Raw genomic sequence first — 27,137 nt, 5'->3', positions numbered from 1 at the left:
TCCTTCTCACCCAGAGAGCGCTACATGCGACTTCTGGGAGAGGACTGGAGCATCAGGAGCCTGGGCTTGGGACTACACGCCGAACTTGGCTTTCTGCTATCGGATGGTTGGCCCATCTCCAAGTGTTGCTGAGTCCCTTCTTACCTGCCCAGGAAATCTTTGTCTAACCCAGATCCATGGAAGTACATATAGGAGATGCGAGAAAACATTGGAAGGCGGCATAAGGGTTGTCCCTCGATATATTCATTCTGTCCTGTTTCTAGTTCTATGCAAGCTGCTTCTCCACGTCTGACGGTGGTGTCAGCATAGGATCCTCCTTGATAGCTGTATCAGATATAGAGAGATGCGGCTTCTGTCCTGCTCTCTCCTCGGCTTCGATTCTCTGCACAGCAGCGACATGCTCCTCAGATAACGAATTCACAAAGTCAGGTGACGGACTGGCCCAGGCATAATCAACCCACTCTGTACCTAAGATATCCCGAATTTCTCGTGCCAGTTGCAAGATATGAGCTCCGCGTGCATGAGACCAGGCACGGTCCGTAATAAGGTCCTCCTGGGGCGTGAGGATATTCGACGCCGTGGGAACATCACGCATCGGAACATCCAGGCTAGGAGTCGACTGTCCAGGTGATTTAAAGTTGGTGTCGAAGTATGAAGCGTCGTCATCCTCATTCCAATTTTCCAATCCATCGACGATACTGTGCCACACGCGCAAAGTCTCATCCAACTCAGCGATATTACTAACGCCCATAACGCTAACACCCAGTCTTCTCCCAGTGCCCAGATTGGCCACAGACAAGAACCCAGGATCAGCGTCCGCAGCACGAGCAAGCGGCGCACCGAGACCGCCAGCCTGCGCACCGACACGCAGCCACGCCTCCAGCGCAAACCGAATCGCAACAACCTCAAGCTTCTCTCCATGTCGCGAAGCACAATCCGAAGCACTACGAATAGCACTCCGCAGGGCATCGGGGGCGGGGTGGAAATCGCCCATCGAGCCAATCGGCACGCCATCCCGACGAAGCAGTCCCATCCCCAGCGGGGATGCATTAGGAACAACATCAACGCCAGCAGCAATCAGCCTAGGCAGGGCATGGGAGTGTAGCCGTGTATTCTGCAAGGTGAAGTTGGCATATGACATGACGATATCGAGCGGCTCGCCCGTCTCACGGAGAATCGTCTCCGCCAGCTCGCTGAGCGTGTCAACCGGATACCCCGAGATACCGACGTAGCGTAGCACGCCCTCTTCATCGCGGAGACGACGCAGCTCCCGCACTGCCGTGACTACTTCCGCTGCTGTCACGAACTCGACGTCGTGGCAGTATACTACGTCCAGGTAGTCTGTGTGCAGGCGTTGCAGGCTGCGTTGCACGCTGTGTCTGATCCATTGCGGCGAGTAATCGAATGAGGAGCCGGCTATGCGCCCGACTTTCGTGAGGATGTGGTATGTCTCCCGTGGGAAGTTGGTTTGCACGGTTTCTGTTGCGAGGGCGCGGCCGAGAAGTTCTTCTGCGGGGCCGTAGTAGGGTGATGTATCGAATGCGCGGATGCCGCGTGAAAGTGCGCGCTGTACGAGTTCTGTTGTTGGCAGAGCGAAGGGGTCGGCGTTATATTGGTTGTTGAAGGTTGCGGTGCCCATTATCAGCGGCGGCAGGGCCGCGGACAGTGGGGTGGAGGGGCGCATGGTGTGCGGGTTGGGAGGTCAATGTTGTCAATGTTGAAGAATTGGCTATGGATGTGTGGGGTACCTCTTGGAGATAGGTTAATCGGTAAAGTCCTTTTCTAATGATAAGTGTATTGCCTATATTTTCTCCGAGATAAAAAACAGAACCCCGTCGGCTCCGCTCCGGATGGCGCCATGGCGGGGAGATTACCCCCCAGATCGGGACATCGTGGCCACAATCCGATCGGCATTGTGTTACATCTTCTGTTTGGTAGGTTTTAGTTGAGGCATGGTTCAAATGGCCCACTGGTAGTAGTACGTATAGAGACAACGTGAAGATGTTCCTGGTGAGGCGGCGGTGGCAAAAAAGAGAAAAAGTTTAACAGATTCCACTACGAGATTCCCAGGTACATATGCGAATATGCAGGAAATAAGTCTAGATCGGACATTACACAAGTTAATGCAGTATATAGCTATTGTACATGAATCCTTTCCGAGTGAGAGTGGAGAAGGGGGTCAACGGAACGCGGCGTATCACAGATGATATACATAGACCGAAAGGTCGATGAGAAAGCCGAAGATGGAGGCAACGTAGTACTTCCACTTCCGACCGGAGATGATGCCCGAGAAAGGAATTCGGGGGCCATCTTAAAATATCAGAGAGAAAGACCCCAATCTAGAAAATCAAGGCGTCTTTCTCCAACAACCCAAACGCCATGCTATGCCAAAACAAGAAAGACGAGCAGATCGAAAACAAAGAAGCCGGTTGGAGTCGGAGGCTTCTGTCGCAGGAAAGCGTAGATGTGCTCGAAGGGAACCCGGAGGGCCCGGGGAACCGGAAAATCACACAGGTATTGTTGTGTTCATTGATCCTTGTAGACCTTGGGGTTCCAGCCTTCCTTCAATTCCTTGTCGTGCGCGGCTTTGCGCTCAATCTCACGGAATTCCATTTCCAACCGCTCGCGTGCACGTAGAACTTTGCTTTGTAGGTAGAAGCTGCCGCCCTTTTCGGGGTTGTTGGTATCGAACAGTTTCTTGAATCGGGCCATAACGTGTTCGAGGTCGTGTTCGCCGGAGGCCGGGGGCTTGACGTTCAGGATTTTGCAGGCTTCATCGATGGTTACGCTCGAGGTGCCGGTGGACTTGCCAGCTGCCTTTTGTTGGCCAGCATATTTGCCGGATGCCTGGGCTTGCTTGTATGCTTCGGCGAAGGCGCGGCCGAAGACCCGGGCTCCGGTCACGACGACTTGAGAGACGATGCGATGAGCCTAGGTTATTATTAGTTTTTAATTTTGAGAATGGGAAGAATTAAGGAGATCAATAGACATACCATTGAGAAAGTGCCGTAGAGGAGGCGATCACGGATGTTATAGGTTGGAGGAAGAAAGAAGAGAAGGGGAAAATTTCGGCTGCGGGTTTTAGCGTCGGGAGAGCTCCAGGCACGGGGATGAGTATAGAGAGGAAAACAGTATAAGTCAAAGTCATTTGCATTGGAGATTTTGAGATAAATTATGAATTAGTTTTTATTTACGATGTACATATGTATTCATCTATATAGACATCTATTCTAAAAAGGAATAAAATCAGTCAAAACACGAATATCAGGACCCTAGACACTATATACCGAGAGTCACATGTCCACAACTTCGATCTCCCCGCAGATCTTCTTTGGACCGAACATGCACGAACGATCATATAAAATCCTCACTCACCTCAAGAGGATGAGTTCATTGTCCCTCTATGACCTGTCCATGATTGGATGGCAGCTTTAGGTATGATATTTGATGATGATTCTCCTTAGAACCTGATCACTAATAGAGAAACAGACAACCTTCCGTGGATAGACTCCATGGCACCCTCATCGAACACACAAGATCATGGCCAGTCGGATTCTCAACCTCCGACGGTCGCTGCCTTCTCCCCCTCAACGATTACCGGCTCGGCTCTGACTTCTCGTCAGCGCTCCAGTGTCATCGTGCATCGCAAATCACCTCTCCTAGTGGCCACACCACCGGCTATCACTCGAGCCCTGGCCTACTCGCACCCGTTCCTACTTCCTCTAAATAAATTTGCTGGTCTCCTAACATGGACGTCTGGAGACCCATGGCAGAGCTTTCTGCTGGTAGCTACCTTTTGGACTATCGTGCTATATAGCGATGCCATCATTCTTTGGGCCGGACCGATCCTGGTCGTGGTCGCATTGATTCTCGGCATGTATGGACGTCGTTACTCGCCTCTATCATCAACTACATCAACAGGCGAAAAACACAAGACCAAAGTTGCCCCAGACAGCTCACTGCGTCATCAAAAGAGTCTTGATGAAATTGTTGAAACCCTTCGCATCTTCACAACCAGATGCAATATCCTCCTCGAGCCTTTGCTCGACCTCACCGACTTCCTATCCACCCAGCGCACCCCTACATCGGCGACTACTAAACCTGCGCTGACGGCTCTATTCATCCGTATCCTCTTGGTCACTCCCGTTTGGATCGGTCTCACTCTACCTCCATTCTACATCCTCACCACACGTCGCGTGGTCATGGCTGTTGGCACTATAATTCTGACTTACCATTCCCGACCTGCTAGGGTCTCGCGTGTTATTTTGTGGCGCTCTCGAGCCGTGCGTCGGTTATGCGCGGCAGCTACGGGTCTCTCTGTTGCCGACACCCCGAGCAGTCCACAAAAGGCCCCAGTCCAAGCCCAGGGCGAAAAACAAGGATTAAATATTTCAACTCGGCGGCGCGGAAACAACGCAGGCGTGCGGTTCACGTTCGTTGTCTATGAAAATCAGCGCCGTTGGCTGGGTATCGGGTGGACTTACTCGTTGTTCCCAGCAGAACGTGATCCCTGGACAGACGAGCATATGAATGCAGTGAATCCTAAGGATTCTTTTGAGTTACCAGATGTCCAAACAGGAGATGCCAAATGGCGCTGGGTTGAAGGAAGTGAATGGCGCATCGAAGGAGCGGACAACTTCAATGGAAAATCAGACTCCAAGGGGTCAGCCGGCGAAGGATGGATCTACTATGATAACAAGGTAGGTGTTTTCTCTCTATCGGCTTTTTTGTATTATCTTCTAACAGAACTCTAGTGGAATGATGGTCGCCGCGGTCAAGATGGATGGGATCGCTATACTCGTCGACGCAAGTGGTACCGTGACGCCGAATTAGCGGATCTCTCACCTCAAGCCACCCAAAATGCCTCCGAAGAAACCGTTTCTGGGCTCACGCAAGCCCTGGAAAGGCAAAAAGCCCAAGAGAACGATGATAACGCTGATGCACAAAGCATTGCGGCATCTACCTCCTCTAAATCCAATCGTCGGCGCTGGTTCAGCGGTGCCAAGGACAAAGAGCAGACCTCCCCTGGTGGGCCACCCGCTGACAGTGGACGTGCCACGGGCTCAAATGTATCTATCGTAGCCGATAGAGCAGACGGCTCGCGACCCATCAGCATCAAAAATTCCCGCAAATCATCTCATGCCCGCGAAGGAAGTGTGGCAACTAGTGACAGCGCCAGTTTGCGCGAGAAGGAGATGGCGAACTCGCATGATCATCTTGACCGATGGTCAACTCGAGCTGCGGGTGGGACGGAAAGGGCGGAAAGGGAATGGGGGCTCAGCGATGAGGTGAACATGGGACTGAGTTGATCGTGCGTTTTATATTCATATGTATGCAATTATCCCTTGTCGAACCCCGCGACTTGCTACCTAAGACACGGCCTTATATCCTTATTATTTGTAGTGTAATCGGACCTGTGAATTACCTTTTCAAGTGGTTTAGTGCGTCAATACGCTGTCGTGTCTTATAAATTTTCTACAATGCACTCAGTCTTTCATCTATTCATCTCCGCTGGCTAATCCTTATGTACGTATTCACTCCCAATATGTCTTTTGGCCGTGTCGAAGGCCACTCCAAATGTTGAAACTCAAAACCAATCACCACGTCAACTTTAAACCCAAAATTTACGCTGTCGAGCTTCATATTCCTATTTCCACTCCTTCCAACCATCACAGCTCATATAGCTTCTTGAATCTACTTTCAGACTGCGCCAACAGCTCTTGAGGCTTACCCGACTCCACCACGCGCCCCTCATGGAGCACAACTACACGGTCAAAATCGACGATCGTGTTGAGACGATGCGCAACAGAAATAATAGTACAACCCTGGAACTCATCTCGGATGATGGCCTGCATAATCCCATCGGTTTGGATGTCGACACTGTCCCCATTATTAACTCCTGCAGTTTCGGGGGCTAGGGACCGCACAAGACTCACCTCGAAGAAACCTCATCTAACACCACAACCTTACTCTTTCGCAATAGACTCCTTGCCAGGCAAAACAGCTGTCGCTGACCATGACTCAAAAAGTCACCAGCCATGATTGCGTTCAATCCTCCCTTCGCTTCGATCACAGACCAGACCTGACATTTTTCCAAGACTTGGATCAACATCTCGTCATCTTGGGTTGTCGCACCCCACGGGTCTAAATTAAATCGCACCGTTTCAGAGGTAACCCAGTACGGCTCCTGTGTGATGATGTTGATGCGCTGGCGCAAGGCTTCGCGAGAAAGAAGAGCCAAGTCCAAGCCATCAATGGTTATGGAGCCCTGACGGAATTCCAGGAGGTGAAAAATCGAGGCAAGGAGCGAGGACTTGCCGCTACCGGTTCGGCCGCAGATTCCGATTTTCTGCCCAGGCTGGATCTGGAGAGAGATATCTTGGAGGACGAGTGAAGAAGATTCACTGTATGAGGCGGTGAAGTTGTTGATATCAACTGCACCATGAGGGGGCCAAGTTGGCGCGGGGGAAACTGTCTCTAGGAGTTTGACTTCTGATTCGGTGGTATTGATAAACTCGCGTACGCGTGCAAGAGAACCGAGGGAAGTCTCCGTCATGCTCCACAGTTGAACTAGTTCGCAGAGGCTCTCATTGAAGTTCATGATATTCAGCAGGCCTAGGCCGACCAGGGCGGGATGAACAGTATCGCGAAGATAGACGATTGTGCCAATCAAAAGGGTTCCGAGTCCGGCGACCAAGAGATTCAGCACAAGTGCAAGCCAGACCTGGATAGTTTTCAGAAGGTAAATGGGTCTCTGGCTATTGTCCAGTAGCTCAGAGTTTCGGGCGCAGAATGGCTCAATCCAGCCCAAGGCTCGGATGCTGACAAGGCCGGCGATTGTTTCTTGGAAGTGGGTATACAGGGGTGCTTGTTGCTCCTGGCGCATGGCTCGAAGCTGACGAGAGGTCTGGAGGTAGAATCTTTGAATGGAGATGAGGACCAGAATGAGAAATGGAATAGTCGCTAGCAGGTACGATGCTGATACTGCGATCAGACCAGCCCCGATCACAAAGAGCGCTAACTGCAACATAGTTCCAATCAGCGCTCCTGGTAGTTCATTGTCGATAACGCCGAGGTCGTTGCTGAACCAGTTTAGCACTGTGCCTGAATCAGTGGAGGTGAAGAACGACAAAGGGGCCAGCAATACGGTGTGCAAGAGCCGCTGGTGGAGGCCGTTCGATACTCGAGGGATGATGTTGAAGAACTGTCCCCAGACCAACAGAGTAAGTGAAAGCAGGGATATTATGGCTGTCAATCCCAGAGACCCCAGGAACCATGAGGTAGATACAATCGTTGAGCGATCGATCGGACTGGCGAAATAGTTAAGAAGCAACCCGGGAGCCTTAATTGCGGTGACGTAAATCAAACTCCAAAGAGAAGCGAGTCCTATCGAGAATCGGCCTGCTGCAGCGAAATAATGTGTGATCGCCTTCCAATCTCCAATGTTCGACACTGGAGACTTAGCCGATATCTCATCTTCTTCCTCCTCATGCGTCACGTCAACCGATGGCTGCTTCGCCAGTGTTTCTACGCTGTCAGATTGAGAGCCAGCCTCGTTGGTATTCCTGGAATTGTTCTTGAAGCGGACAGAGAGACCAGCCACATATCCTCCGGTCTGTTGAACAAGAGTCTCATAAGTTCCTTGCTCGGCGATTGTTCCATTTGTCGACAGTACGACAACCCAGTCAGCATGTGGCAAGCGGGTAACCGCATTGGTGACAAGAACAACACTGGTGTTCTGAGAGCGGAGGGGCCCTGACTGGGAGAAGAGCCTGCGAACAATCTCGTCTTCCGTGTCCGCATCTAAGCCGCTGAAAATATCATCGAGAACCAAGAGTTCTTTTCGCGCAAAGACCGCCCGAGCTAGGGCAAGACGGAGTTTTTGGCCGCCACTGAGGGCGATTCCATTGGTTCCTACTATGGTTCGGTCTTTGTTCGGTAGGTTGCTTATATCCTCTGAAAGGCCACAGCAATGAATTACCTCCCTATAGAAAGGCTCATTCTCAGATGAACTCCCACATATACCAGCCTTGATTGTTGAGTTGATAGTCCATGGTGTTTGGTCCGCAAATCCAACCGAGGAGGTCGACAGCCAAACGGTCCCAGACGATAGGGGAGTCTCACCAAGTATACCCTTCAGCAAGGTACTTTTCCCACAACCTGTGGGGCCAACTACCATAACCAGGGAGCCTCGTTTGACGCGGAGATCAAGATTGTGAAGCACTGGGCTTTCGTCTACCCACCCAAAAGAGGAATTCTGAAAAACCAGGATATCGTCCGTTCTCTGAACCGTCAAATTCTCATCGACCAGCCTGGGGGCCTCCGATTGCAAAATTCGACGCTCTTGTCGTGAAGGAGACAGAAGAAATTCCTGGATCCGACTGAAGCATCCGAGAGAGGCCACTAGCGCAGGGACTGTTTGGACCAACGTCATCAGCGGTGGCTCCAGGAGCTGAAGAATCGAGAGGATAGCAAACGCGGTGGGGATATCCAATCGCTGTCCCGTGTACCGTTCTTGGAGAATGTAGATCGCAAACGTGGAAACCGGTGCAGCGATGCTGGTGACATTTTGAAAGACCACTTGAACAACAATCAGCCAACGGATCTTGCGTGCGACGTGGTTTTCCTGCACCCGCAAGCCCTGCACCAGACCACCAACAACGGAAGATAGCCCCAGAAGCTTGATGTTCCTGACTGCGCCCAGCATAGCTGCAGTAGAAGAAGTACGAGTTTGAATGGTATCGATCCATATAGCCTGATATTTGGGAAATAACCGTGTGCAGACAACCATGGCGATGACCGCACAGCTGAAGAAAAACCCAGGGGCAATGAAGCCAGGGCCTAGCTGGGTGTAAAGAAGGTATAAAGCGACCACCACCTCAATGGTTGCGGCAGAGGCATCATGCAAGGTGCCGAAAGCCATCGTGATTCGCTCAACATCGGCGGAAATAAGGGTTAACGCAGCCTTCTCTTCCAGCTTGGTGATACTCAAATCCACGCTTTTCTGATAGATTAACGATACCAGTCCACCTCGAATGCTGACGATAAATCGGTTTATCTGATGTTTGGAGGCTGCACCAAGGACTGCGATACTGATATATACAAGAGCATATGTACTGACCAGACGCCAACCAAAACCACCCGGATAATTGATCGGGTTGTTCACGAAATCAGTGGTATCCCGAATCAATTGTGGCTGGAGAAACTTGACACCGATCAAAAGTAGCTGTGGTATACCTGAGGCCAGGATTTGCCATTTAAGGGCTGATAAAACGACTCGCAAGAGTCGGTTCGAACCCGTGTTGCTTTTTTGCTCCCATTGCCCTCGGAACTTAACTTCGAGATGCCGGGATGACAAAGCTGAATCTAGAGAATAAAGATCTCCCGGCGTGAGAGTATTGAAAAAGCCGCGCCATAGCAAAGGGTTAATCCACCAGAGAAAGACCTTGCTATATGGCCCGCTAGTGTCGACAGGACTAAGATCACGGTGGCTAGCGAGCAAAAGGTGTCGTTTGGGTAGGGCTTCAATGACAAGCGCAATTGTCTTTACCACAACGAGGATGATGGAAATTGTTGGAATGGGGTCTATCGTTTTCTCCAAGGCCAGGGTACTCGATATTTTGTCAAGAGACAGTAGCGTCCTGGTCTGTGAGATGTCCAGAGGAAGGGTCACTCCAAAATAAAGGGCAATGATACTTGAAGGCGCGACTGATCGATCATGTTCATAAGCCGACAGAACCAGCAGAGCAATTCCAGCCATGAATTCGGAGGCTGCGACCGGGGTGGCAATACTCCAGGGCTTCAATGTCCATGGAATCAAAACAGCCAGACGCAAAGTGACCAAAATGGTAAGGATAGTGAGCTTCCATCCTCGTAACCGGGATGGATTGACTTTGATAGATTGGTGCTTGAGGTTGGCGACTCGAACGATGGCAGCCACCAAGAAAAGACCGGCTGCTCCAGCCTGGACAGACTGGCAATAGGGCCAGTGAGGAGATGAAGTAAGATTGGACATGTATAAAGTCTGGTTTCTATGAATTTGATGATAGCCTGAAGGAAGTACAAGTTATATACAAAAGAAAATGAGGCAGATACATTTCATAATTACAATAAGGGGCTCCGGACAGTCAGAAATATAACAAGCACGCAATGATGGCGTGTAGCTACAAGGATATTTAGGCCACCAGTCTCATGAAAATCAGCATGCTTATATTACTCCGTAGATAAAACAGATGTAACCCTCCGGGGTCACTTAGATACCTAGGTCTTGGCGACTACGTACACTAGTGATCTATCAAGAATATTAGAACATTTAAACACATAACGTATATATAACACAATCTTGCTACTATGCCTCCTAGGCATCAACAATCAAGGTCTATGGGGGGTGGTATATGTTGATCTACACACTGGCCGCGTGTACCAGTCTGTCGTGAATGCTTCCGCCTACGATGTTATACCAGAGGAAGTGTACATTTAGGAGTTGTCATTTCGTAGAAAAAAGACACGGACTATCAAAACCAGTCATGGACCTCGGGATGTACGATCAATGCTTATATGAGTTATACTTGATTGCAGATCTTCTATTTCTACTTCTTTCTGTCTTCCCGAATATATTGTTTGTATGAATGATACCGACATATACCTACATCTACATATCCAAGGTAGAAGACACAAGCTTTCTTGAGGCCTCAATACTACATGTGCAGTTTACTAGAACAAATTAACGGCCTTCCAGAGTTGCCTTGATGCGGGTACTGTCGTTCCATTTGGGAGGCTTGGATTAACAGGTACATTATGGGATATTCTAGCCATGAAGAGTGCCCAGCTTTGAGGTGAGAGAGGTTTGAATTCTGGATAGCTCTAGGACCCTGAGGTGTTAGGCTGATTAAATCTGATCGACAGTGGGCGGTAAGTATTCTGTAATAGATCATTTAACAAGCCCTCGTTATTGTTGTATAATTAATGTAAAGTATGTGCAATTTTGTCTAATATTAATATTAAAAACCAATGTGTCCCGGGCCTGGTGCAAATTCACAACTCAAGGGCACAAAACCATCTTCATACCGCATAACGGAATTCTGGATTCTCTCGGTCTGTAAGGTCCAAAAATTCATGGTTCTCTGGAACGACATACGCATCGCCCAAGGCCTCTTTCTCCCGGTCTCGTCGGCGATTCTCCCGTTCGGAGATCCACCAGATAAGGCAGAGATCTAGCGTAACGATGAAGTACAAGATGCAGATAGAGATCTTGGCGGGCAAATACCCCGGGGCATCTTTGGCTTGGAAGGTCTGTGGCGAGATGATGTTACCGACAGTGTAGGCGATCGTCTGGATGCAGGACACGGTGATTTTCTTGGTTGAGCCAGCCACATTGGTACTGGTGAGTCCAAGAATTGTCGTCCATCCAAGTGGAATGCCTCCAGTGAGGTAGTATCCAATAAGGGCCGGCACCTTGTCAGTTGTCGCCATCAAAATCGCACCCACGACTGCCAGGATATGGCCGACGATGCACCAGAAGAGTCGTCGCTGGGTCTTCATTGCCAAATAGGTCAGGCCAATCAGTGCAACCACCTCATAAGCACCCATAGGTGTCACAAGCAGAAGACTGTCCAATTTTGAGAAGCCCATGCCCGTTACCATGATGTTTCCAAAACTCGTGGCAGTGGAGTTTGGTACATTTGCTGCCAGGACCCAGAAAGCGTAGAGCCAGGTGTGTGGGTCGGTAAGAGCTTCGTAAATCTGTGACTTTTTGAAGACATTGCTTCCGATGCCCTGTCCATTGCCCCGAAGACGCTCCGCGTGCATTGCCTTTTCTTCCGGGGACAAAAACTTTGCCGTTAGAGGGGAATCAGGCAGGAGGAAGAAGAATAGGATGCCCGTCACCACAGTCAGCAGGCCCAGGACTAGGAAAATAACCTGCCAACCTCGCAGGGCGGCGCTTGGGTCTCCACCGACATGAGTTGCGACACCATATGCGACGTAGCCGCCGAACATCTGCGCGAATCCACACATGCCGAACCACACACCCACGCGGAAGGCCTGTTCATCTTTACGGTACCACTGCGAGGTGAAGACGACCCAGGCGGGCACAATCGAAGCTTCTGCGGCGCCGAGAAGTGTGCGGCAGACCATCAGGGAAGCAAATGACTTGCATGCGGACATGCAGGCTAGAATGGTGCCCCAGATTGTCACGTTGATGGCGACATATTTTGCCAGGGGAAATGCTTGCATGACGCGCATTGTGGGGAATGCGAAGGCGAGCTGACCGAAAAAGAAGATACTCGACACCCAGTTGAATTGGTTGCCCTGGAGGTTTGCTGACTCGCGCATTCCGGTGACACTGGCATAACTGATGGCGATTTTGTCCAGATACTGTAGGAAGTATACAATGCAGATCAATGGCATGATATACAGATCGATCTTGCGCAACAGTCGTTTAGATGCCGCGGGATCAAGAACGCTCGGTAAACCGGCTTCCAGTAATTGCAGTGCTCCATCGCCTGTTGTAGACTGCACATGGGGGGTTTTTTCGTCCAGTTTGGCCGAGACACTCTCTTCTGGTGAAGATGTTGGAGCTGTCATCTTGACGGGAGTAGTCTAGGATATCCTCCAAGTGTAAATCCGCAGAAGAGCCTGGACAAATCCGCTGCTTAAGTAGAGACTGTGGAGTTGGCCGTTAATATCGATAGCCTAGCACGCCATCACCCTCCAACCTGTCACAATAACTATCCGTGGCGATTTGCTGGGTCATAGTGGGGACTTTTCAAGGGACTTTTCTAAGCGAGGACATTCATCTATCTCGATGAGTCTTGAGTCAACGCCGGCAATATGAAAATTTTGAAAAAAATTTTGTTATCACATTTCAGCCTCTTTTTTTGAAGATTCCGATATAGCCCTAAAAGGCATTAGGGTAAAAGGAAATGTACACAAGTACACAAGTACTCCGTACCTAGATTGCATTTGCCCTTTATGGAGTTAGTTGTAGTCGGGGCCATCCGCCTGGCCGCCGGGACAGGGTTCACAGGGTCTGGGTATCCACGTGAGTGGGGCCGGATATTACCGAATTCCATGCCGGGTATCTTTTGTACTGCAGTTCAATACAAAAGGTACACACTACAAAAGCACATCTTTCTCAAGAACTGTATGTGTATACGGAGTAGATTTAGCAAGCTTAATTGAACTATTACGATTAACTCTAAATATATGACATCTAAAAGTGGAAGGCACACATTGGGGAACACCACATATATATGTTCGAGGTTATATATAATTCATCACTCATCACATCCTCATATCATCATTCGAGCATAAACTCTATATCCCTAATACAATAAATATACATACAATGAAACTACAATCCAAGCAACTACCGTAGAGCATCTAGGCAAGAATCAATTCCCATCTTAGCTCCTCGAGAATATCTAACCAATGCACATTTCTCTGCCGACCCATCCCACTAAACCGAGCATCAAAATTAGTATCCCGTCTCGCCCACAAGATCTCCAATAACTCCTTTGCACGCCTAACATTCCCAATCCCAAAGTTATCCTGTAGCTTGCCCAAGGAACGAAGGACAGCCTCTCTGTCCGCTACGTCGTCACTCTCACACCCGGATATAAAGAGCGGGAACGTGAGCGCCGAGTACTCGCAGTGATCACCTAGCGGCAAAGTTTCAATGCGGCCAAGACAGCGGTAGACGGCGACATTTTTCGGCGTAGAGATGAGAGGAACCCAGTCTTGTGCTGAGAGAGATGGGTTCTCGTCTAGCTGGGCGTTGACCATGGTACCAGGGCTGGCGGCAGGAGAGGTATCCGGGGTTCTGCTAATGCGCTCCATGATTGAGTGGAGATAGACAAATCCTGCGTCGCGGAAACATTCAGCTACGACTTGAAGTCGAGTTAGGGTCGCTGGTGATGTCCCTTGGGGAATTATGAAGGGGGTTGCAGTGTGAGACCAAGTGAGGAGGGATTCATTTCTAAGATGGGGTGTTAGTACGGATCGAATGAATTATCTTTGGTGATCACAGAGAGAGACAAACATGGAGGCAACACTGAGTCGAAGAGCCAACGTATCAGCCTGAAGAGAGGGCAGCTCTGCGATGCGTGCACATAATTTAAGGAGTTCCTCTGTGTATCCAATATATATGTCCAATTTTGGGATACCGATATCACTGTCGACAGAAATATCTGTAGCAGTGATAAAGTTGCGGTTGCTGATCTGAGCCATATGATAGGCATATACAAATCTATATGTTGATATATTATGTTAGTGTTCGAAAATGTAGGCTGCAGGCTGTCACACATACAGTCCACGCAGGAACTCCGCTGCATCTCGATCCATTGAAGCAAATCCACCGCGTGAAGCGATCAGACGTTTCAATGCATTAAGATGGACAACCCACTGCTTAACGCTTCCCCGAACGATCTCGTACTTGCATAATAGACCGACTGCTAGCATGGCATCATCAGGGAACATCTCCGTTGAACACTTATCTAGTGCTGTGCGGAGTCCGTTGAGCGTGCCACTATAGTATTTGAATGCAGCCGTACGTGCCCCAAAGCCGTGGGAGCGATTTGCTAGATGAAGAGCAGAGACGGCACATACAGCCTTCATTAGCAGAGGTGATGCCATTGCCCTGGGGATCAACATGGACCGAAGGGGATTATCATGACTCTCTAGATTTGCTAGCAGTCGAGATCCCTGCTCCATGTGATATTGGAGGTAGTGAGTCTCGTGTGTTGAGAGATGACTGATATATCCCTGAGGCTGTGGGATCACCGCAACAGAGTTATCCAAATCAATATCCTGACCAGGAGTGTATTCTTCTACATCCTGGACCGGACTAATAGGTTCCTCAAAAGGTACATATTCCCGAGGAGAAGGTGGAATAGACCAGCTCAGGGAAGTCCCCGGCCGAGGAGACAAACGAGTCTCGAGCCACGCATCTGAGGGCGGGGACGGCGCAGGCGAAGGGAATTGAGACGGCGAGGATTCACTGAGTCGTCGGCGCTTTGAAGTTTCCGTCTGCGAGAATACCTGCGCCGATGGACTTAATGGCTCTACCCATATAGAGCCATAGCCTTCGCATGTCCGGCCTTGCTTGAGACAATTGTTGCAACTAATCAAAATTAGTTGGGGGAATTAAAGTTAAGTTCTAGCACACACCTTGGTTTGGTCTTATCACAGGCCTTGCGCCTTCTTTTGCAGGTTATGCATCCTGAGCGAGTCCATGCCGTGCCAGATTGCCGTGTCCTACGCTTCTTCGGGCCGGAAGTGGGCTGGCCAGGTGTGAAGGAAGACGACTGCGTCGAGCCATTCAGAGGAAAGGCATTCATAGTGTCAAGGAGCACCTGGGTGATATGGGGATTCTCTAACAGGTACTAGTGGCGGCATGCTTATCGCAAATATTGGACAAATTCAGACAAGCATGCGCTGCTGCTGCTGCAAGTGATAACCGGCTTGATTTCGTCGGGGAGATATCGATAGCAAATTGCACTAAACCAAATTGGGACAATTTCACGCCGACCCCACGCTCACGTGAAATCCCAAATGTGGGTTAAAGGTCATGTGACTTTTACTTTAAATGATCCCCTCTCATTCTATCTCGACAGTGAGCAGGGAATATTAGCTTAGATAATTAAGATAAATCTACTAAAATTATTTTGAGCATATTGAGGGGTTATTTTCACTGTATGTGTTGCCTCGTATATGCATGTTCAATCCATGTTGCCCTAATCTCTCAAAGCCAAGACTCCGCTTCTCCAACTACCCTGGTTTCTTTCCCAATTAGGCAAGTCCAACCAGACCTTATGTAACACGATAAGATCCCCAGGCCCCCCAGAGCCCGATTGCGACAAGATATTTAAGTGCAGGCATTGGGCCTAATTATCTCGTTCAATACTTTACTTGCCTTTTTCACTTATCTCTTCTCACTTCTCCGTGGATCCGTGTTATTTCCTCTCTAATATCTCTCACAGCCGCCTCATATCTCTGCCCCGGAAGTGTACCCCAACACCGCCAAAATGGTGACCAACCACGGCCCGCACCCATTTGACCCAATCACACCGGAGGAGATCAAGCTCGCCGTACGCATCCTTGAGGCGACCTTCCCAGGCGTCTCCCTGCGTTACAAACGCATTGATATCAATGAGCCCATCAAGAAGGATGTTATCGCATACATTGAAGCAGAGCGTTTACGGCGCCCGCTGCCTCCACCTCCGGCCCGTCTCCTCTATGTGCTGTTCCACCGCCTGGATACTGGCGCATTCTACAAAGCTATCCTCAATGCCGACAAGCGCACCATTGTCTATGCCAAGGAGCTTCCCAAGGAGGTCCAGGTAAGCAGAGCATCTCCCTGAAAGCAAGCAATGGGTTAACTAATTCTTCTATTTTATAGGGTCCCATCGATATCGATGAAATTGCCGGAATCGAAGAGATGTGCATGAAGCACCCCGCCGTACTGGCCGAGATCGAGAAATTGCAACTACCCGCGGGTATCACTGTCTGCAACGACCCTTGGATGTATGGCACAGACAGTGATAACGAGGATCGACGGCTCTTCCAATGTTTTATGTACATGGTCGAAGTGGATCACCCCCAGAACAATCACTACTCTCTGCCTTGCAAATTCTCTCCGGTGTTCGATGGTCTCACTCATGAGTTGGTCCGCATGGACTACCTGCCTGGTGGTGCTGGTTTCGAGACTACCACTACCCAGCCTTGGAAGCCTGTCAAGACAGTCCAGTACGCCCACGATCTCTTAGATGAGCCCCTTCGCACCGATCTCAAGCCCTACATTGTGCAACAGCCTGAGGGTCCTTCTTTCTCGGTGGATGGCAACTCCGTCTACTGGCAGAAGTGGCGCTTCAGGGTCGGTTTCAACGCCCGCGAAGGCCTGATTATCTACAACGTTACATACGATAACAGAAACCTCTTCTATCGTTTGGCTGTTTCTGAGATGACTGTTCCCTATGGAGGTAAGTGGAATTGGAGCTCATACCACACTCAACTCCCAGCGGATCTAACTAATATGAATCTAGATCCCCGAGCCCCCCTACCACCGCAAGCAGGCATTTGATGTTGGCGACACTGGATTTGGTATGAATGCCAATCAGTTGGCTCTTGGATGTGACTGTCTCGGCCATATCAAGTATTTTGATGGGTACCGCAACGACTCTAAAGGCAACCCACTGCAGCTGAAGAACGTGATTTGCATGCACGAGCAAGATAATGGTTTGCAGCACAAGCACACTAACTATCGGTCCGGTGCTGCTACCGTTGTGCGCAACCGCCAGTTGGTTCTGCAGATGATTTGTACTGTAGCCAACTACGAGTACATCTTCAACTACATCTTTGATCAAGCCGCCAATGTCGAATTGGAAGTCCGGGCTACCGGCATTCTTTCCACCGTCCCATTCGACAACGAGAACGGCGAAACCGTCCCTTGGGGCACCAACGTCGGTCCTGGTGTTATGGCTCCCTTCCACCAGCATATGTTCTCCCTACGGATTGACCCTGCCATTGATGGATTTAAGAATACCATCTATTATGAGGACAGCGTTCCTATGCCAGAAGACGAGAATAACCCCTACCTTGTGGGCTATACCTCCGAGTCTACCGTGATGCGCACGGCAGGCACAGCGAACACTAGCGTGGATCGTCACCGTGTCTTCAAGATCCGCAACGACAACATTACCAACCCAATCACTTACAAGCCTGTTGCATACAAACTTATGGCTGCTCCCAGCCAAATGCTTCTGGTCAGTAAGAATGCCCATGGCTTCCGCCGTGCTGAGTTTGCCACCAAGCCGATCTGGGTCACCAAGTACCAGGACGATGAACTGTACGCCGCAGGCGAGTTCACCAACCAAAGTCGCCGCGCTGAGGGCGTCGAGACTTGGGTGCAGCGCAAGGAGAACACAGAGAACGAAGATGTCGTCCTTTGGCACAGTAAGCATTCCTCCCCGCAATTTTATCTGTACTGCATAACTAACAACCCCCTGCAGCCTTCGGTCTTACCCACAACCCTCGCATTGAGGACTTCCCCGTCATGCCGATGGAGCGTATCAGCGTCATGCTGAAGCCCGATGGCTTCTTCAACAAGAACCCGGCTCTTGACGTTCCGCAATCCTCCCAGTTGTTCAACAAATCTTCACTCCATCCCGAGGAGCAGCCTGCTGCTTGTTGTGCCGGAGCCTCGTCAGCTGGCTCCAAGGCCAAGCTGTACAAGCGCGTTGACTAGTTCGCTTTCTTTTGAATCGTAGATACCCAATACCCCGTCCCACGGTTCAAGCACATATTCTTGGTTTTAGAGGGTGTGTTTTGTCGATATGAATCGGCTTGGTGACTTCTTTTGCGTTCTTTTTTGCTTTTCATTTTCGCCCTTTTCGGTTGGCCTTAACGATATTTGATGATTTCACACCTCGATCTCAATGAAACACCAGTTTTGATCCATCGTTTCCCACATGTAATGGAATAGATATTGACTCCAAGAGTTGGAAAATAATAGTAGGGTTGTAGGTATCCATAATTACTTTGTGAGTAAACTAAGTTGTATTGACAGGGAAGTAATAGTTAATAATGCGCAGACAAAAATGGAGAAGCAGATCGCCTCGTGTGAAAGGGTGTATGGAACGCCGAGTTAAAACAGACCCATAATAAAATGGACAAGAGAATATATGTAGAGCAAAAGCCAGAGAAAAAAAAAAAAAAGACAAGAAATCTCAATATAGATTCAAGAAAAAAAATAAGTTCGCCAATATCATTCCTTCATATAATGACTAGCCGGGAGCTCGAACTCATAGGCGTTACCGACGGCCCGAATCAGAACCGTGAGGAGCATGACTCTCAAACAAATCCTCAAGGTACGCGCTAGGAGCACGACCCTGCGGCGCCTGGTTCAGGTTCAAAGAACTCGTCGACCCACCCACATAAGAGTGGCGCTGATTATGCGAATCATGATAGACACCAGCAGGAGGCAGGGAAGGCGATGAGAGACCAGCAGTGGGCGAGTATGGGGGCTCTCCACCCGGAGCAGGGTTGGAGCTACCAGCAGCAGCGTAGTAACCAGCAGGCAGGTATGTCGAGCCACGATTTCCCGTACTTCCTGTAGCGTTCAGATTGGGGTGCGATCCAGTAGGACCGCCTGCAGTAGGCGAAAAGAAAAGACCGCTGTTCGCGCTCGGGGCCCGATTGGGCTTGTAGCTTGTGCGAGTGGTAGTGCCAAGTTTATGGAGAGATACGTCGACCGCCGGGGCGGCGGAATAGTGGGTTGATCGCTTCTTTCTGCTGCCGCGTAAGAGGCGCTTCGATTGCGATGCGTGTATCACAGCGGCGCGTCGAACTGAGCGGTTTACGGACCATGCGACCATTGCGCGCCATGCGAGAAGAGTTAAGCCGATCAGGCCTAGCGCCGCGCCGACGGCGATGAACACTGTGCCTTCTGGAGCATTGCTCTCTTGCATGTATGGGGCGTTGGCTGTTGGTGGTATCGTCACAATAGCGCCGGTAGTTGTGGTTGAGGACGAAGAGGAAGATGTTGATGATTCCGTTGTCGTGGAGACGGAAGATGTTGTTGTACTGCTGTCGGACGTCGTGGAGGAAGAGGAGGACGATGTGGTGGTTGTATCCATGGTTGTGCTTGTAGAAGAAGAGGAGGAGGAGGTGCTGGTAGTAGAACTTGACGTCGATGTAGAAGTGGAAGATGTGGTGGTCTCGCTCACGCTAGAGGTACTTTGAGTGGTGGAGGGATCGTCGGTGGTCTTAGCGGCATCGGTATCCGTTGTTGCATCGTCCGCCGGTACGGCAGACACTTGAGCAGCGATGGCAATGACCAGAAATAGTAATAGGAGGAATGATGGCTTGGTTTTCCCAAGCCCTTGCGGTAGAACTCGCATGGCGACGTAAACAATCGATCAGCTGCTTCTCCACAGTGTGCGGGTCACTTGGAGTAGGCGCCGATCCCAGCGACAGCGAGGAACAAAGAAGATTATCGATCTTGGTCAGCTCATCAATGAAATCTGGGTGTCAGGGGTAATATCTCCGCTGATTTCAAAGATAACTGCGACTTGTCTCTTGTGACAGATTGGCAGATGCTGAAATCAGGCTGCAGGTCACGGATCCACAATCAACGAGTGTCCCTACGAGGTGAGGGCTTGGAAATCTCTCATAAACGAATGACTGCTGCTCAAATGAGACCAACTAGTGTCTAAAGATGACCACAAGACAGGGTCTCCTTAACCGAGAATTGGAAGAAACCAAAAGACGCCAGCGCTAAGGAAGAGGGGTGCCTTAGGCAAAACTGAGACCGTCACCTGACAGCTTCCAAAAAAAGATACAAGGACTTTGCACATTTACGTTGGCAAATCTAACATTCGAAAAACTGGGAGAATATGAGATATCATACATGGGGATACGAGATAATTGTCCCTGAACCCCCAATAAAAAAAGAGAATCAATTGCAGCAATGGAGGTGTATTGCAACAACAAAGCGCTGCAAATCACTGCGCTTTCTTTTGCACAGCAGCCGAGGTGTCCTTCTCAAATGCGGCATAGGGAATTTCGAGGCTCCCCAGGGCATTAATGCCAATATACAAGATTGCAAGGAACAGGAAGGTAGCCATGAGCCCCATGAAAATACCTGGAAGAGGGTGAGTATAGCGAATAGAGAGGTGGGATTGCTAGACACATACCTGGAGTAAAGTATTGGTACTCTTCAAAAAGAGAAGTGGAATTACTCGATGAGCTCGAGGCACTGCCATACGCGGAGTAATCCCGCTTTAGCTCCATGTGGAGCGAGTCTTGGTATGAATCTCCAAAGGCTTCGTAGACAACAGAATCCGTCTCGGGGAACTCTCTAGGGGAGGTGATGTAGAGAATAGTATACGTGGATGAGGAAGGAAGTCGGTCAATGACATCGGCAAGGAAACCATCTAGCAGAGTCAGTAACAATGACGTGCATAGGTGTGCGGCATACATACCGAATGTAGATAGTTGCTGTGCGCGATCCGAGTTCAGCGATAACATGGGGAATTCGACATCAATAATTCGGGGACCCTGCTCAAAGTATGAGGGGTACGACCCGGCTTCACATTGTTAGCGTTGACGTTCTTCGCGGGTTTGCTAAGGCTGTCGTTGGCCACCAAAACAACTTACAGGAGGCGTCGACGGCGGTAGTCTGGGCGTTGCACTTCTTCTCCAAAAGATTTTTGATCTCCTTGGGTTCCACCAAGCCAGCGACCTCGTTGATGCTCATCTTGGACCGGATCGAGCTGTCCTTTCCGAGCATCTTCGCACCCAAGCGGGGTGCCGACTTCCGCGTCGAGAAGTCGGAACTGTGTACACCAGGCTGATAGACGACAACATAGTAATCCGAGGGACAGGTGCTAAGAGACGAGGAAAGGTTCTCGAGGACCGAAGCTCCTGTCTGGATGTAGGCGGAGTTCGTCAGGACCCTAGGGGAGGAGCGGTTAGTTGACTGCAGTGGGAGAGGTTCAATCAAGCATACTCAGAAGTTGAGGCCAGGAAGAATGGCGAAGTATCTCTGAAAGCATTTACGGCAGCAGCTCCAAGGGCTAATAGCCCGAACCTGCTGAAATGCATTGTGTTTATCGTGGGGATGGGGTTAGGTTGGCGATGATGTTGCCAACGGGAGGTGTCCGACTTGGCTCTCGGAGGCGGTCGAGAGCCCCGACCCGCCTGAGCTTTCCATATCAACTTTTTTTTCCTTGGCTTTTGCCGCAGTTTCAACACAACCTACGATATACAAAGGTCTACTTGTTATTTGGTTCAAATATACTTGGGATTGGGATTTTTATTCATCATGGGTCCCAAGGATTTTAAAAAGCGCAAAATTGTTGCCGGGCCTAAAGTTGAAGAGGTCAATTTCGACAGCGAGTCTCGCCAGGAATGGCTGACTGGGTTTCACAAACGCAAGGTGCAACGCGCTAAGCATGCGCAAGAGAATGCCGTCAAGAGATACAAAGAGGAGAAGAGAGACGCAAGGAAAAAGGTTCGGCAGGCTTCAATTTGCGCGCAAAGACATCCACTAACTTTACTAGATTCGAGAGGAGCGCAAAAAGACTTCGAACAGGCAATGGCGGAGCACAAAGCGGTACTCAAGCGCATGAAGGAGGATGCTGGAGATCTCAGCGAAATGGAAGACGAGAAAGAGGAGGAAGATTGGGAGGGAATCGAGGAGCCTCCAGCAGTGGACTACGAAGCTGAATATGTCGACGAGGACAAATACACAACAGTCACGGTTGAAGAAATGGATGCATCCCGTGAGGGTCTGCTCAAGGCTGCCAAGGGAGAGGAATCAGAGAATGAAGAAGAGAAAAAATATCCGACCGAGTCAACGGAGGCTGATACAAAAACCAAGAAGAGAAAGCCTCGGAGTGCAGCCTCAGAAGCAGCCAGGAAAAAGAAGAGGAACTTCCGCTACGAGACCAAGGTTGAGCGCAGACAAACGATGTTAAAGCAACGGTCGGCGAAAGCGAAGAGGGCAAAGGCACGGAAAGGTGCAGAGGAATGAAGAAACCACATCTTGAAACAGATACGACATCACATGTGCATATACTCGACTTCAAGCAATTATTCGTTAGTAAATTTTACGGATCACAGGCGTCTGACATTATGGAACATTGCAATGAAGATGCAGGAAATGGTAGACACCGTAGTGCACACGTTGCATGATAAAAGTTATTGCTATCAAAAGCGCTGTATGTGGCCCATATAGTTGGGACCACCCTAACACAAACAGTCACCGCATGAAAAAGCAGACGACAAACCAGAGAATGAAGCTTGTATCCAACCAAATATTTCCCGATATCCTGCACCCTTCACCGGTTTGGGCCAGCTTAGATGTCAGCCATCTGGGATGCAAGATCGTCAAGCTCCTTCTTCACAGTGCTGTGCTCCTTGATCGCATCCTCATATCTTTGCTCCAGCTTGGCGTGTTGGTCCTCGAGTGCCTGCACCTTCCGCTCGTAGTGACCAGCCTTGATGTCGGTTTGGCGGAGCCTGAGTGCCCAAGATGTCAGTACTTAACTGTGAAAGAAATGGTAGGTGGTCGTACTTCTCGTTTGTTTCCCGCAGAGTCTTGTCATTCTCCTCAGCCTCCTCCTCGAGGAGCTGCACCCGTCGCTGAAGGGCCTCGTTCTGAGTGTCGTGCTGGAGGCTCTGGCTGGCAGCGTCCTTAGCCTCCTTGAGGGCGGTCTCTGCCTTCTCAACCTCTTCCTCTAGAAGCTGGTTGCGGTGGTTGAGCGATGTGATCTCTTGTTCCTTTGACAAATTCTCCTGTTCCAACGTCTTGACCTTGGCCTTGAGCTCATCGACGAGCTCGTGAGCCTCATCAGCCTCGGCGCGGAGGGCGACCATGCGCTAAAATTAATACCAAACAGGTTAGTGAAATTCCCAGTGTGGAAGTGATGGAATGCTGGGGCGGTATGCATATATGCATATGACGAGGGGCTGTGTGATTTTGGGAAGCAGTCAAGCTACCCCGCCGGGTAGGGGTCTTGGTGACTTACCTCCTTGATCTTGTCCATTTTAAAGGTATTGAAAAGGGAGTAAGGGAAATAATATGTATGGTTGAAAGAGAGAGTAGAGTAAGGCTTTCGCTCAGCGAGAAACCGGGCGAGTGTTTGATGGGGATGTGGAAGATGATAATGGGGGAGAGATTTGGGAGAGAAGGGGAGGAATAAAGGCTGACAAGTGAACAAGTAGACAGTACCAGGACAACAAGCACTAGCTCCACTACAGGGGAAGTACCGTATACTTACTGTGTACCAACTGCGTAACCGTGGTATGGTTAGGTACACAATCCGCTTTTGCTCTACGCCAATCACCGCCCAAGGATCGCCGCGTCTCCACGGGCAACCACTCGACAACACCTGCATCTAGAACTCGTTCTGGCTCTTTATCACTCTCAACCCGATAACGCGACTTTGATTTCTCTGATACGGTGCATGAGAATCGTCAGCTTCACTTCGCCACTATGTTGGCTCTTCGCGACCAGGAAAACCTGGTAAACACCCACCAGACCGCCGCGGCAGCTAAGCCCCTTGAACCAAAGCAAGCAGCTAGCACCCAAGACACCCGGCAAGCCACGAAATGACGAGAACAACCCGTTGGCATTCGGAAATCGCACCGTGAAGGGCAATGGGAATCGTCAGGACAATGGAAAACCGGGAAACAACGCGTTTATGACTCCGATGGGTACGCGTGCTTCGCAAAAATTAGAGATTTGGAGATGACCGCTGGATAGTGACTGACTGTTTTTTTTTCGCTTATAGTGAAGGATCGCGCTCCCCTGGGCATGAAAACGACCAACCTCAAAGCCAACAACCTCCAGACGCCTGCGCCCTTTGGGGGAACCACCAAGCAACTGAAGACAAACCGCAGACAGTCGACTGCTCAGAAGATCAGAAAAGCTGCTCCAGTGGCACAGCAAGCTCAAACGAAAGTCCACATTGACGCGGCTACGGATGATGTACCGGATATTGAATACATGCCGCCAAAGCCTAGAGGTACGCTAAGAACAACTAAAGCTGCAACCCTGAAAGCTTATTTCTGACGAGCTACAGATCTTCCGGACCTTCCAGACGATGTGACATATGACACTACATTCCCCCAATTCCGACCGAAGAATCGAGCTCTGGGGTTGGAGAGTGTCTACGGCAAGCAACAAGTTGGCAGGGATGGACTCACGGCGAAGCAGCGCAAGTTCAAGGAGGATTCGGCGGCGTGCGACAGGATGGTGGATGATATGATTATGAAACAACTTGAGGACATTGGTTTCGAGAGCTCGGGTGAGAGCGAGTCCGCAAATGCACTGCAGCCAACTGCCCTCCCGGCAAAGAGACCTACAACTACCACACGACACACTCGCAGTGTGTCCACGCTTCGAGCTCGAGATGCTGCCGCTGCGCTCAGCGGATCCCAGCTAACCACTGCACCTCGAGTGGCTCCAGCCCCCAAACCACGCGTGGCGTCGTTGGCATCGTCGCTGGTTATGCCCAAAAGACAGGCCAGGGTCCCGTCTAACCCCTCTTCCATGCGCAACACTGCTGCTTCAGTCAACTCTCGGACGACCGTTGGCTATTCCAAGGGACGCAGTGTGTCGTCCACCCTGCGGGAGAAGCATTCCCAAACGCAGAAGTCCTTGAGCTCTGAGGTTCTGTCTCCCGAAACTTATATGCAGCTGTATGGACCCCCTCCGCTGGACTCGGAAATGTGGACTCGTTGCAAAGCTGCTGGATGTTTTGATGCCCCGGATGAGATCAATCGGGAACCGGAAGAGCCACTACCCACATTTGACGAAGATGATGAGGCCCAGAGCTTCCAGCTCACTCTGTAGGGGGGGCATTGCGCAAGATACTCAGCCTCGAAAGAGGATTACAATTTTACTTCAGTATGGTTATTGATTCGGCACATGGAGATCGGCATTGGCTCACAGGGGCTACAAGCCGATGGATCCCGGCGTCATGGAATAGCGTTAATAATGTACTTGTAACTGGATAGGTTGCAGCCCTTCCACGGTCAACCGCGGATCATACTGTTTCAGGCGTTCCCCACTCCTATGATGATCCTTCGCCAAGCCACAGACAGGCGAGGACACACTTGCATTTTATTTCCGTTAGGGACCACGTAGGCTGTTCCAAGTTCTTGGGAAGTGTGAAACCTCGGTCATTCAATGCCAATGGCTGGGCGATGCATAGGGCTGTTCATTAAAAAAATGGATAAGATAAAATCCACTAGCCTCTAGCTACATGAATCCCTGCAATAATAATAGTTTCACATCGTACGTCAGGCCAGGAGAATAGAGTAAACTCGGTGTACCTGGCGGGTACCAGGTCCTCAGCTAGCCCGCCCGTGGAATGGAAAGTACCAATCACGTACTTTCCAGGTACCTTGGTCTAGCCCACACCGCCCCCGGAATTGCCCATACCTTCTTATTTACTCTCTGGCCTCTCCTTTTCCTTTCCCATTCCTCTCAATTGACGCTTCGCCGCCATGACGACCATTCATCCGGACTCCACCGAGGAGTTCGAATATATCCAGACTCCGGCTGCCCCCGAGCAGACCAAGCCTGCCTTCGACTGCGGTGTCCCGACTACCTTGGTAAGTCCACAGCTAGAGCTATCCGTGACGGTTGTTTGATGAGCCCAGTACCTAATTTGCTTCTTCTACTATCCAGTACCCGACTATTAAAAATGCTCCCGTTCCCGCCGATTCACCCGGCAGCGACAGCTTCTCCAATGGCTTGATGATCGCTCTGGAGGTCATTGTGCCCTGGTGGTTGGCTCGCCAGGTTGGTGGGGGTTTCTACACCACCATCTTCTTTGCTCTCTTCACCTCCGTTCCCGTCCTGGTGGCCTTCTGGGCTGTCTCTTCCTCTGTTTCTCCTCGCAAGACTGAGAAGGCCAAGTACTGCGGCCGCCCCGTCGAGCACTACCTGCAGTTTCACAGCGAGCACGATCGTGCTACCTACCGCGGCAAGAGCAAGATCCCCATGGAGGTCTTCTACGAGAAGTACTTCAATGGCGAGGTTGACTTCAAGGGTGATGCTCTGGAGTGCCTCGAGTACCGTCATGATTGGGCCAACTTCAAGTTCACCACTGGTCTCTTCAAGCACTTCCTGTTTGGCTTCATCCCCGAGATGCTGATGCACACTCGTTCTCAGGGTAAGCAAGTCTTCGTACACTTCCGGCGGCAATGGCAATTCTAACCATGTTTCTAGATGAGGAGCAAGTCCGTGATCACTACGACCGAGGTGACGACTTCTACGCTTGGTTCCTTGGCCCACGCATGATCTACACCTCCGGTGTTATCAGTGATATCAACAAGGAGGAGACCCTCGAGGAGCTCCAGGACAACAAGCTGGCCATTGTTTGCGAGAAGATTGGTGTTAAGCCCGGTGACAAGGTCCTCGATCTTGGCTGCGGCTGGGGAACTCTTGCTAAGTACGCCTCGGCCCACTACGGCGCTCACGTTACTGGTATCACTCTTGGCCGCAACCAAACCGCATGGGGTAACAATGGCCTTCGCAAGGCTGGAATCGAGGAGGACCAGAGCCGCATCATTTGCAGTGACTACCGCGATGCCCCCCCGTGTTGAAGGTGGATACCAACACA

At 50.3% G+C, this 27,137-nt stretch overlaps 13 protein-coding genes across 13 annotated transcripts; 5 read left to right on the top strand and 8 right to left on the bottom strand.

The window, feature by feature from the left end:
- Nucleotides 1–265: 265 nt before the first annotated feature.
- Nucleotides 266–1,684, bottom strand: N7487_005931 (D-arabinose 1-dehydrogenase (NAD(P)(+)) ARA2; the record flags this gene model as incomplete). The annotated part of the gene is made up of 1 exon (XM_056873678.1): nucleotides 266–1,684. The coding sequence occupies one exon, from the start codon at nucleotides 1,682–1,684 to the stop codon at nucleotides 266–268; it is 1,419 nt and encodes a 472-aa protein (XP_056731398.1).
- An 842-nt stretch (nucleotides 1,685–2,526) lies between these two features.
- N7487_005930 (import motor complex subunit PAM16) lies at nucleotides 2,527–2,996 on the bottom strand (the record flags this gene model as incomplete). The annotated part of the gene is made up of 2 exons (XM_056873677.1): nucleotides 2,527–2,931; nucleotides 2,994–2,996. 2 exons carry the CDS (start codon nucleotides 2,994–2,996, stop codon nucleotides 2,527–2,529), a joined length of 408 nt encoding a protein of 135 aa, XP_056731397.1.
- A 426-nt stretch (nucleotides 2,997–3,422) lies between these two features.
- On the top strand, nucleotides 3,423–5,309 carry N7487_005929 (PEX28-32 family peroxisomal membrane protein; the record flags this gene model as incomplete). The annotated part of the gene is made up of 3 exons (XM_056873676.1): nucleotides 3,423–3,435; nucleotides 3,490–4,700; nucleotides 4,755–5,309. 3 exons carry the CDS (start codon nucleotides 3,423–3,425, stop codon nucleotides 5,307–5,309), a joined length of 1,779 nt encoding a protein of 592 aa, XP_056731396.1.
- Nucleotides 5,310–5,669: 360 nt separating this feature from the next.
- Nucleotides 5,670–10,015, bottom strand: N7487_005928 (uncharacterized protein; the record flags this gene model as incomplete). The annotated part of the gene is made up of 2 exons (XM_056873675.1): nucleotides 5,670–5,880; nucleotides 5,937–10,015. 2 exons carry the CDS (start codon nucleotides 10,013–10,015, stop codon nucleotides 5,670–5,672), a joined length of 4,290 nt encoding a protein of 1,429 aa, XP_056731395.1.
- A 1,046-nt stretch (nucleotides 10,016–11,061) lies between these two features.
- N7487_005927 (uncharacterized protein) lies at nucleotides 11,062–12,585 on the bottom strand (the record flags this gene model as incomplete). Its single annotated transcript, XM_056873674.1, has 1 exon — nucleotides 11,062–12,585. One exon carries the CDS (start codon nucleotides 12,583–12,585, stop codon nucleotides 11,062–11,064), a length of 1,524 nt encoding a protein of 507 aa, XP_056731394.1.
- A 798-nt stretch (nucleotides 12,586–13,383) lies between these two features.
- N7487_005926 (Zn(II)2Cys6 transcription factor) lies at nucleotides 13,384–15,338 on the bottom strand (the record flags this gene model as incomplete). The annotated part of the gene is made up of 4 exons (XM_056873673.1): nucleotides 13,384–13,978; nucleotides 14,042–14,248; nucleotides 14,309–15,121; nucleotides 15,169–15,338. 4 exons carry the CDS (start codon nucleotides 15,336–15,338, stop codon nucleotides 13,384–13,386), a joined length of 1,785 nt encoding a protein of 594 aa, XP_056731393.1.
- Nucleotides 15,339–16,025: 687 nt separating this feature from the next.
- N7487_005925 (uncharacterized protein) lies at nucleotides 16,026–18,244 on the top strand (the record flags this gene model as incomplete). The annotated part of the gene is made up of 4 exons (XM_056873672.1): nucleotides 16,026–16,340; nucleotides 16,400–16,966; nucleotides 17,043–17,952; nucleotides 18,009–18,244. The coding sequence occupies 4 exons, from the start codon at nucleotides 16,026–16,028 to the stop codon at nucleotides 18,242–18,244; spliced, it is 2,028 nt and encodes a 675-aa protein (XP_056731392.1).
- Nucleotides 18,245–18,809: 565 nt separating this feature from the next.
- Nucleotides 18,810–19,898, bottom strand: N7487_005924 (uncharacterized protein; the record flags this gene model as incomplete). The annotated part of the gene is made up of 1 exon (XM_056873671.1): nucleotides 18,810–19,898. The coding sequence occupies one exon, from the start codon at nucleotides 19,896–19,898 to the stop codon at nucleotides 18,810–18,812; it is 1,089 nt and encodes a 362-aa protein (XP_056731391.1).
- A 603-nt stretch (nucleotides 19,899–20,501) lies between these two features.
- Nucleotides 20,502–21,603, bottom strand: N7487_005923 (Ac45/VOA1 transmembrane domain-containing protein; the record flags this gene model as incomplete). Its single annotated transcript, XM_056873670.1, has 5 exons — nucleotides 20,502–20,641; nucleotides 20,694–20,933; nucleotides 20,982–21,086; nucleotides 21,157–21,455; nucleotides 21,509–21,603. 5 exons carry the CDS (start codon nucleotides 21,601–21,603, stop codon nucleotides 20,502–20,504), a joined length of 879 nt encoding a protein of 292 aa, XP_056731390.1.
- Nucleotides 21,604–21,823: 220 nt separating this feature from the next.
- N7487_005922 (rRNA-processing protein RRP17) lies at nucleotides 21,824–22,534 on the top strand (the record flags this gene model as incomplete). The annotated part of the gene is made up of 1 exon (XM_056873669.1): nucleotides 21,824–22,534. The coding sequence occupies one exon, from the start codon at nucleotides 21,824–21,826 to the stop codon at nucleotides 22,532–22,534; it is 711 nt and encodes a 236-aa protein (XP_056731389.1).
- A 299-nt stretch (nucleotides 22,535–22,833) lies between these two features.
- Nucleotides 22,834–23,654, bottom strand: N7487_005921 (tropomyosin). Its single transcript, XM_056873668.1, has 3 exons — nucleotides 23,532–23,654; nucleotides 23,078–23,382; nucleotides 22,834–23,022 (listed from the first exon to the last, which is right to left on the bottom strand). The coding sequence occupies exons 1-3, from the start codon at nucleotides 23,547–23,549 to the stop codon at nucleotides 22,860–22,862; spliced, it is 486 nt and encodes a 161-aa protein (XP_056731388.1). The 5' UTR covers nucleotides 23,550–23,654; the 3' UTR covers nucleotides 22,834–22,859.
- Nucleotides 23,655–23,998: 344 nt separating this feature from the next.
- On the top strand, nucleotides 23,999–25,360 carry N7487_005920 (uncharacterized protein; the record flags this gene model as incomplete). Its single annotated transcript, XM_056873667.1, has 4 exons — nucleotides 23,999–24,028; nucleotides 24,057–24,219; nucleotides 24,297–24,530; nucleotides 24,588–25,360. 4 exons carry the CDS (start codon nucleotides 23,999–24,001, stop codon nucleotides 25,358–25,360), a joined length of 1,200 nt encoding a protein of 399 aa, XP_056731387.1.
- Nucleotides 25,361–26,016: 656 nt separating this feature from the next.
- On the top strand, nucleotides 26,017–27,120 carry N7487_005919 (SAM-dependent methyltransferase; the record flags this gene model as incomplete). Its single annotated transcript, XM_056873666.1, has 3 exons — nucleotides 26,017–26,124; nucleotides 26,201–26,687; nucleotides 26,744–27,120. 3 exons carry the CDS (start codon nucleotides 26,017–26,019, stop codon nucleotides 27,118–27,120), a joined length of 972 nt encoding a protein of 323 aa, XP_056731386.1.
- Nucleotides 27,121–27,137: the final 17 nt, after the last annotated feature.

This window comes from Penicillium crustosum (assembly GCF_028827405.1).
Source record: "Penicillium crustosum strain IBT 35664 chromosome Unknown utg000002l_segment0_segment0, whole genome shotgun sequence".
Classification (NCBI taxonomy): Eukaryota; Fungi; Ascomycota; class Eurotiomycetes; order Eurotiales; family Aspergillaceae; genus Penicillium; species Penicillium crustosum.
This window is presented reverse-complemented; position numbering and strand designations above follow the sequence as displayed.

Excerpts from the sequence above, each read along its gene's own strand:
- N7487_005921 (XM_056873668.1), bottom strand. Across the intron at positions 23,023-23,077 it reads CTGCGGGAAACAAACGAGAA|GCTCCGCCAAACCGACATCA; the intron begins GTACGACCACCT and ends TTGGGCACTCAG.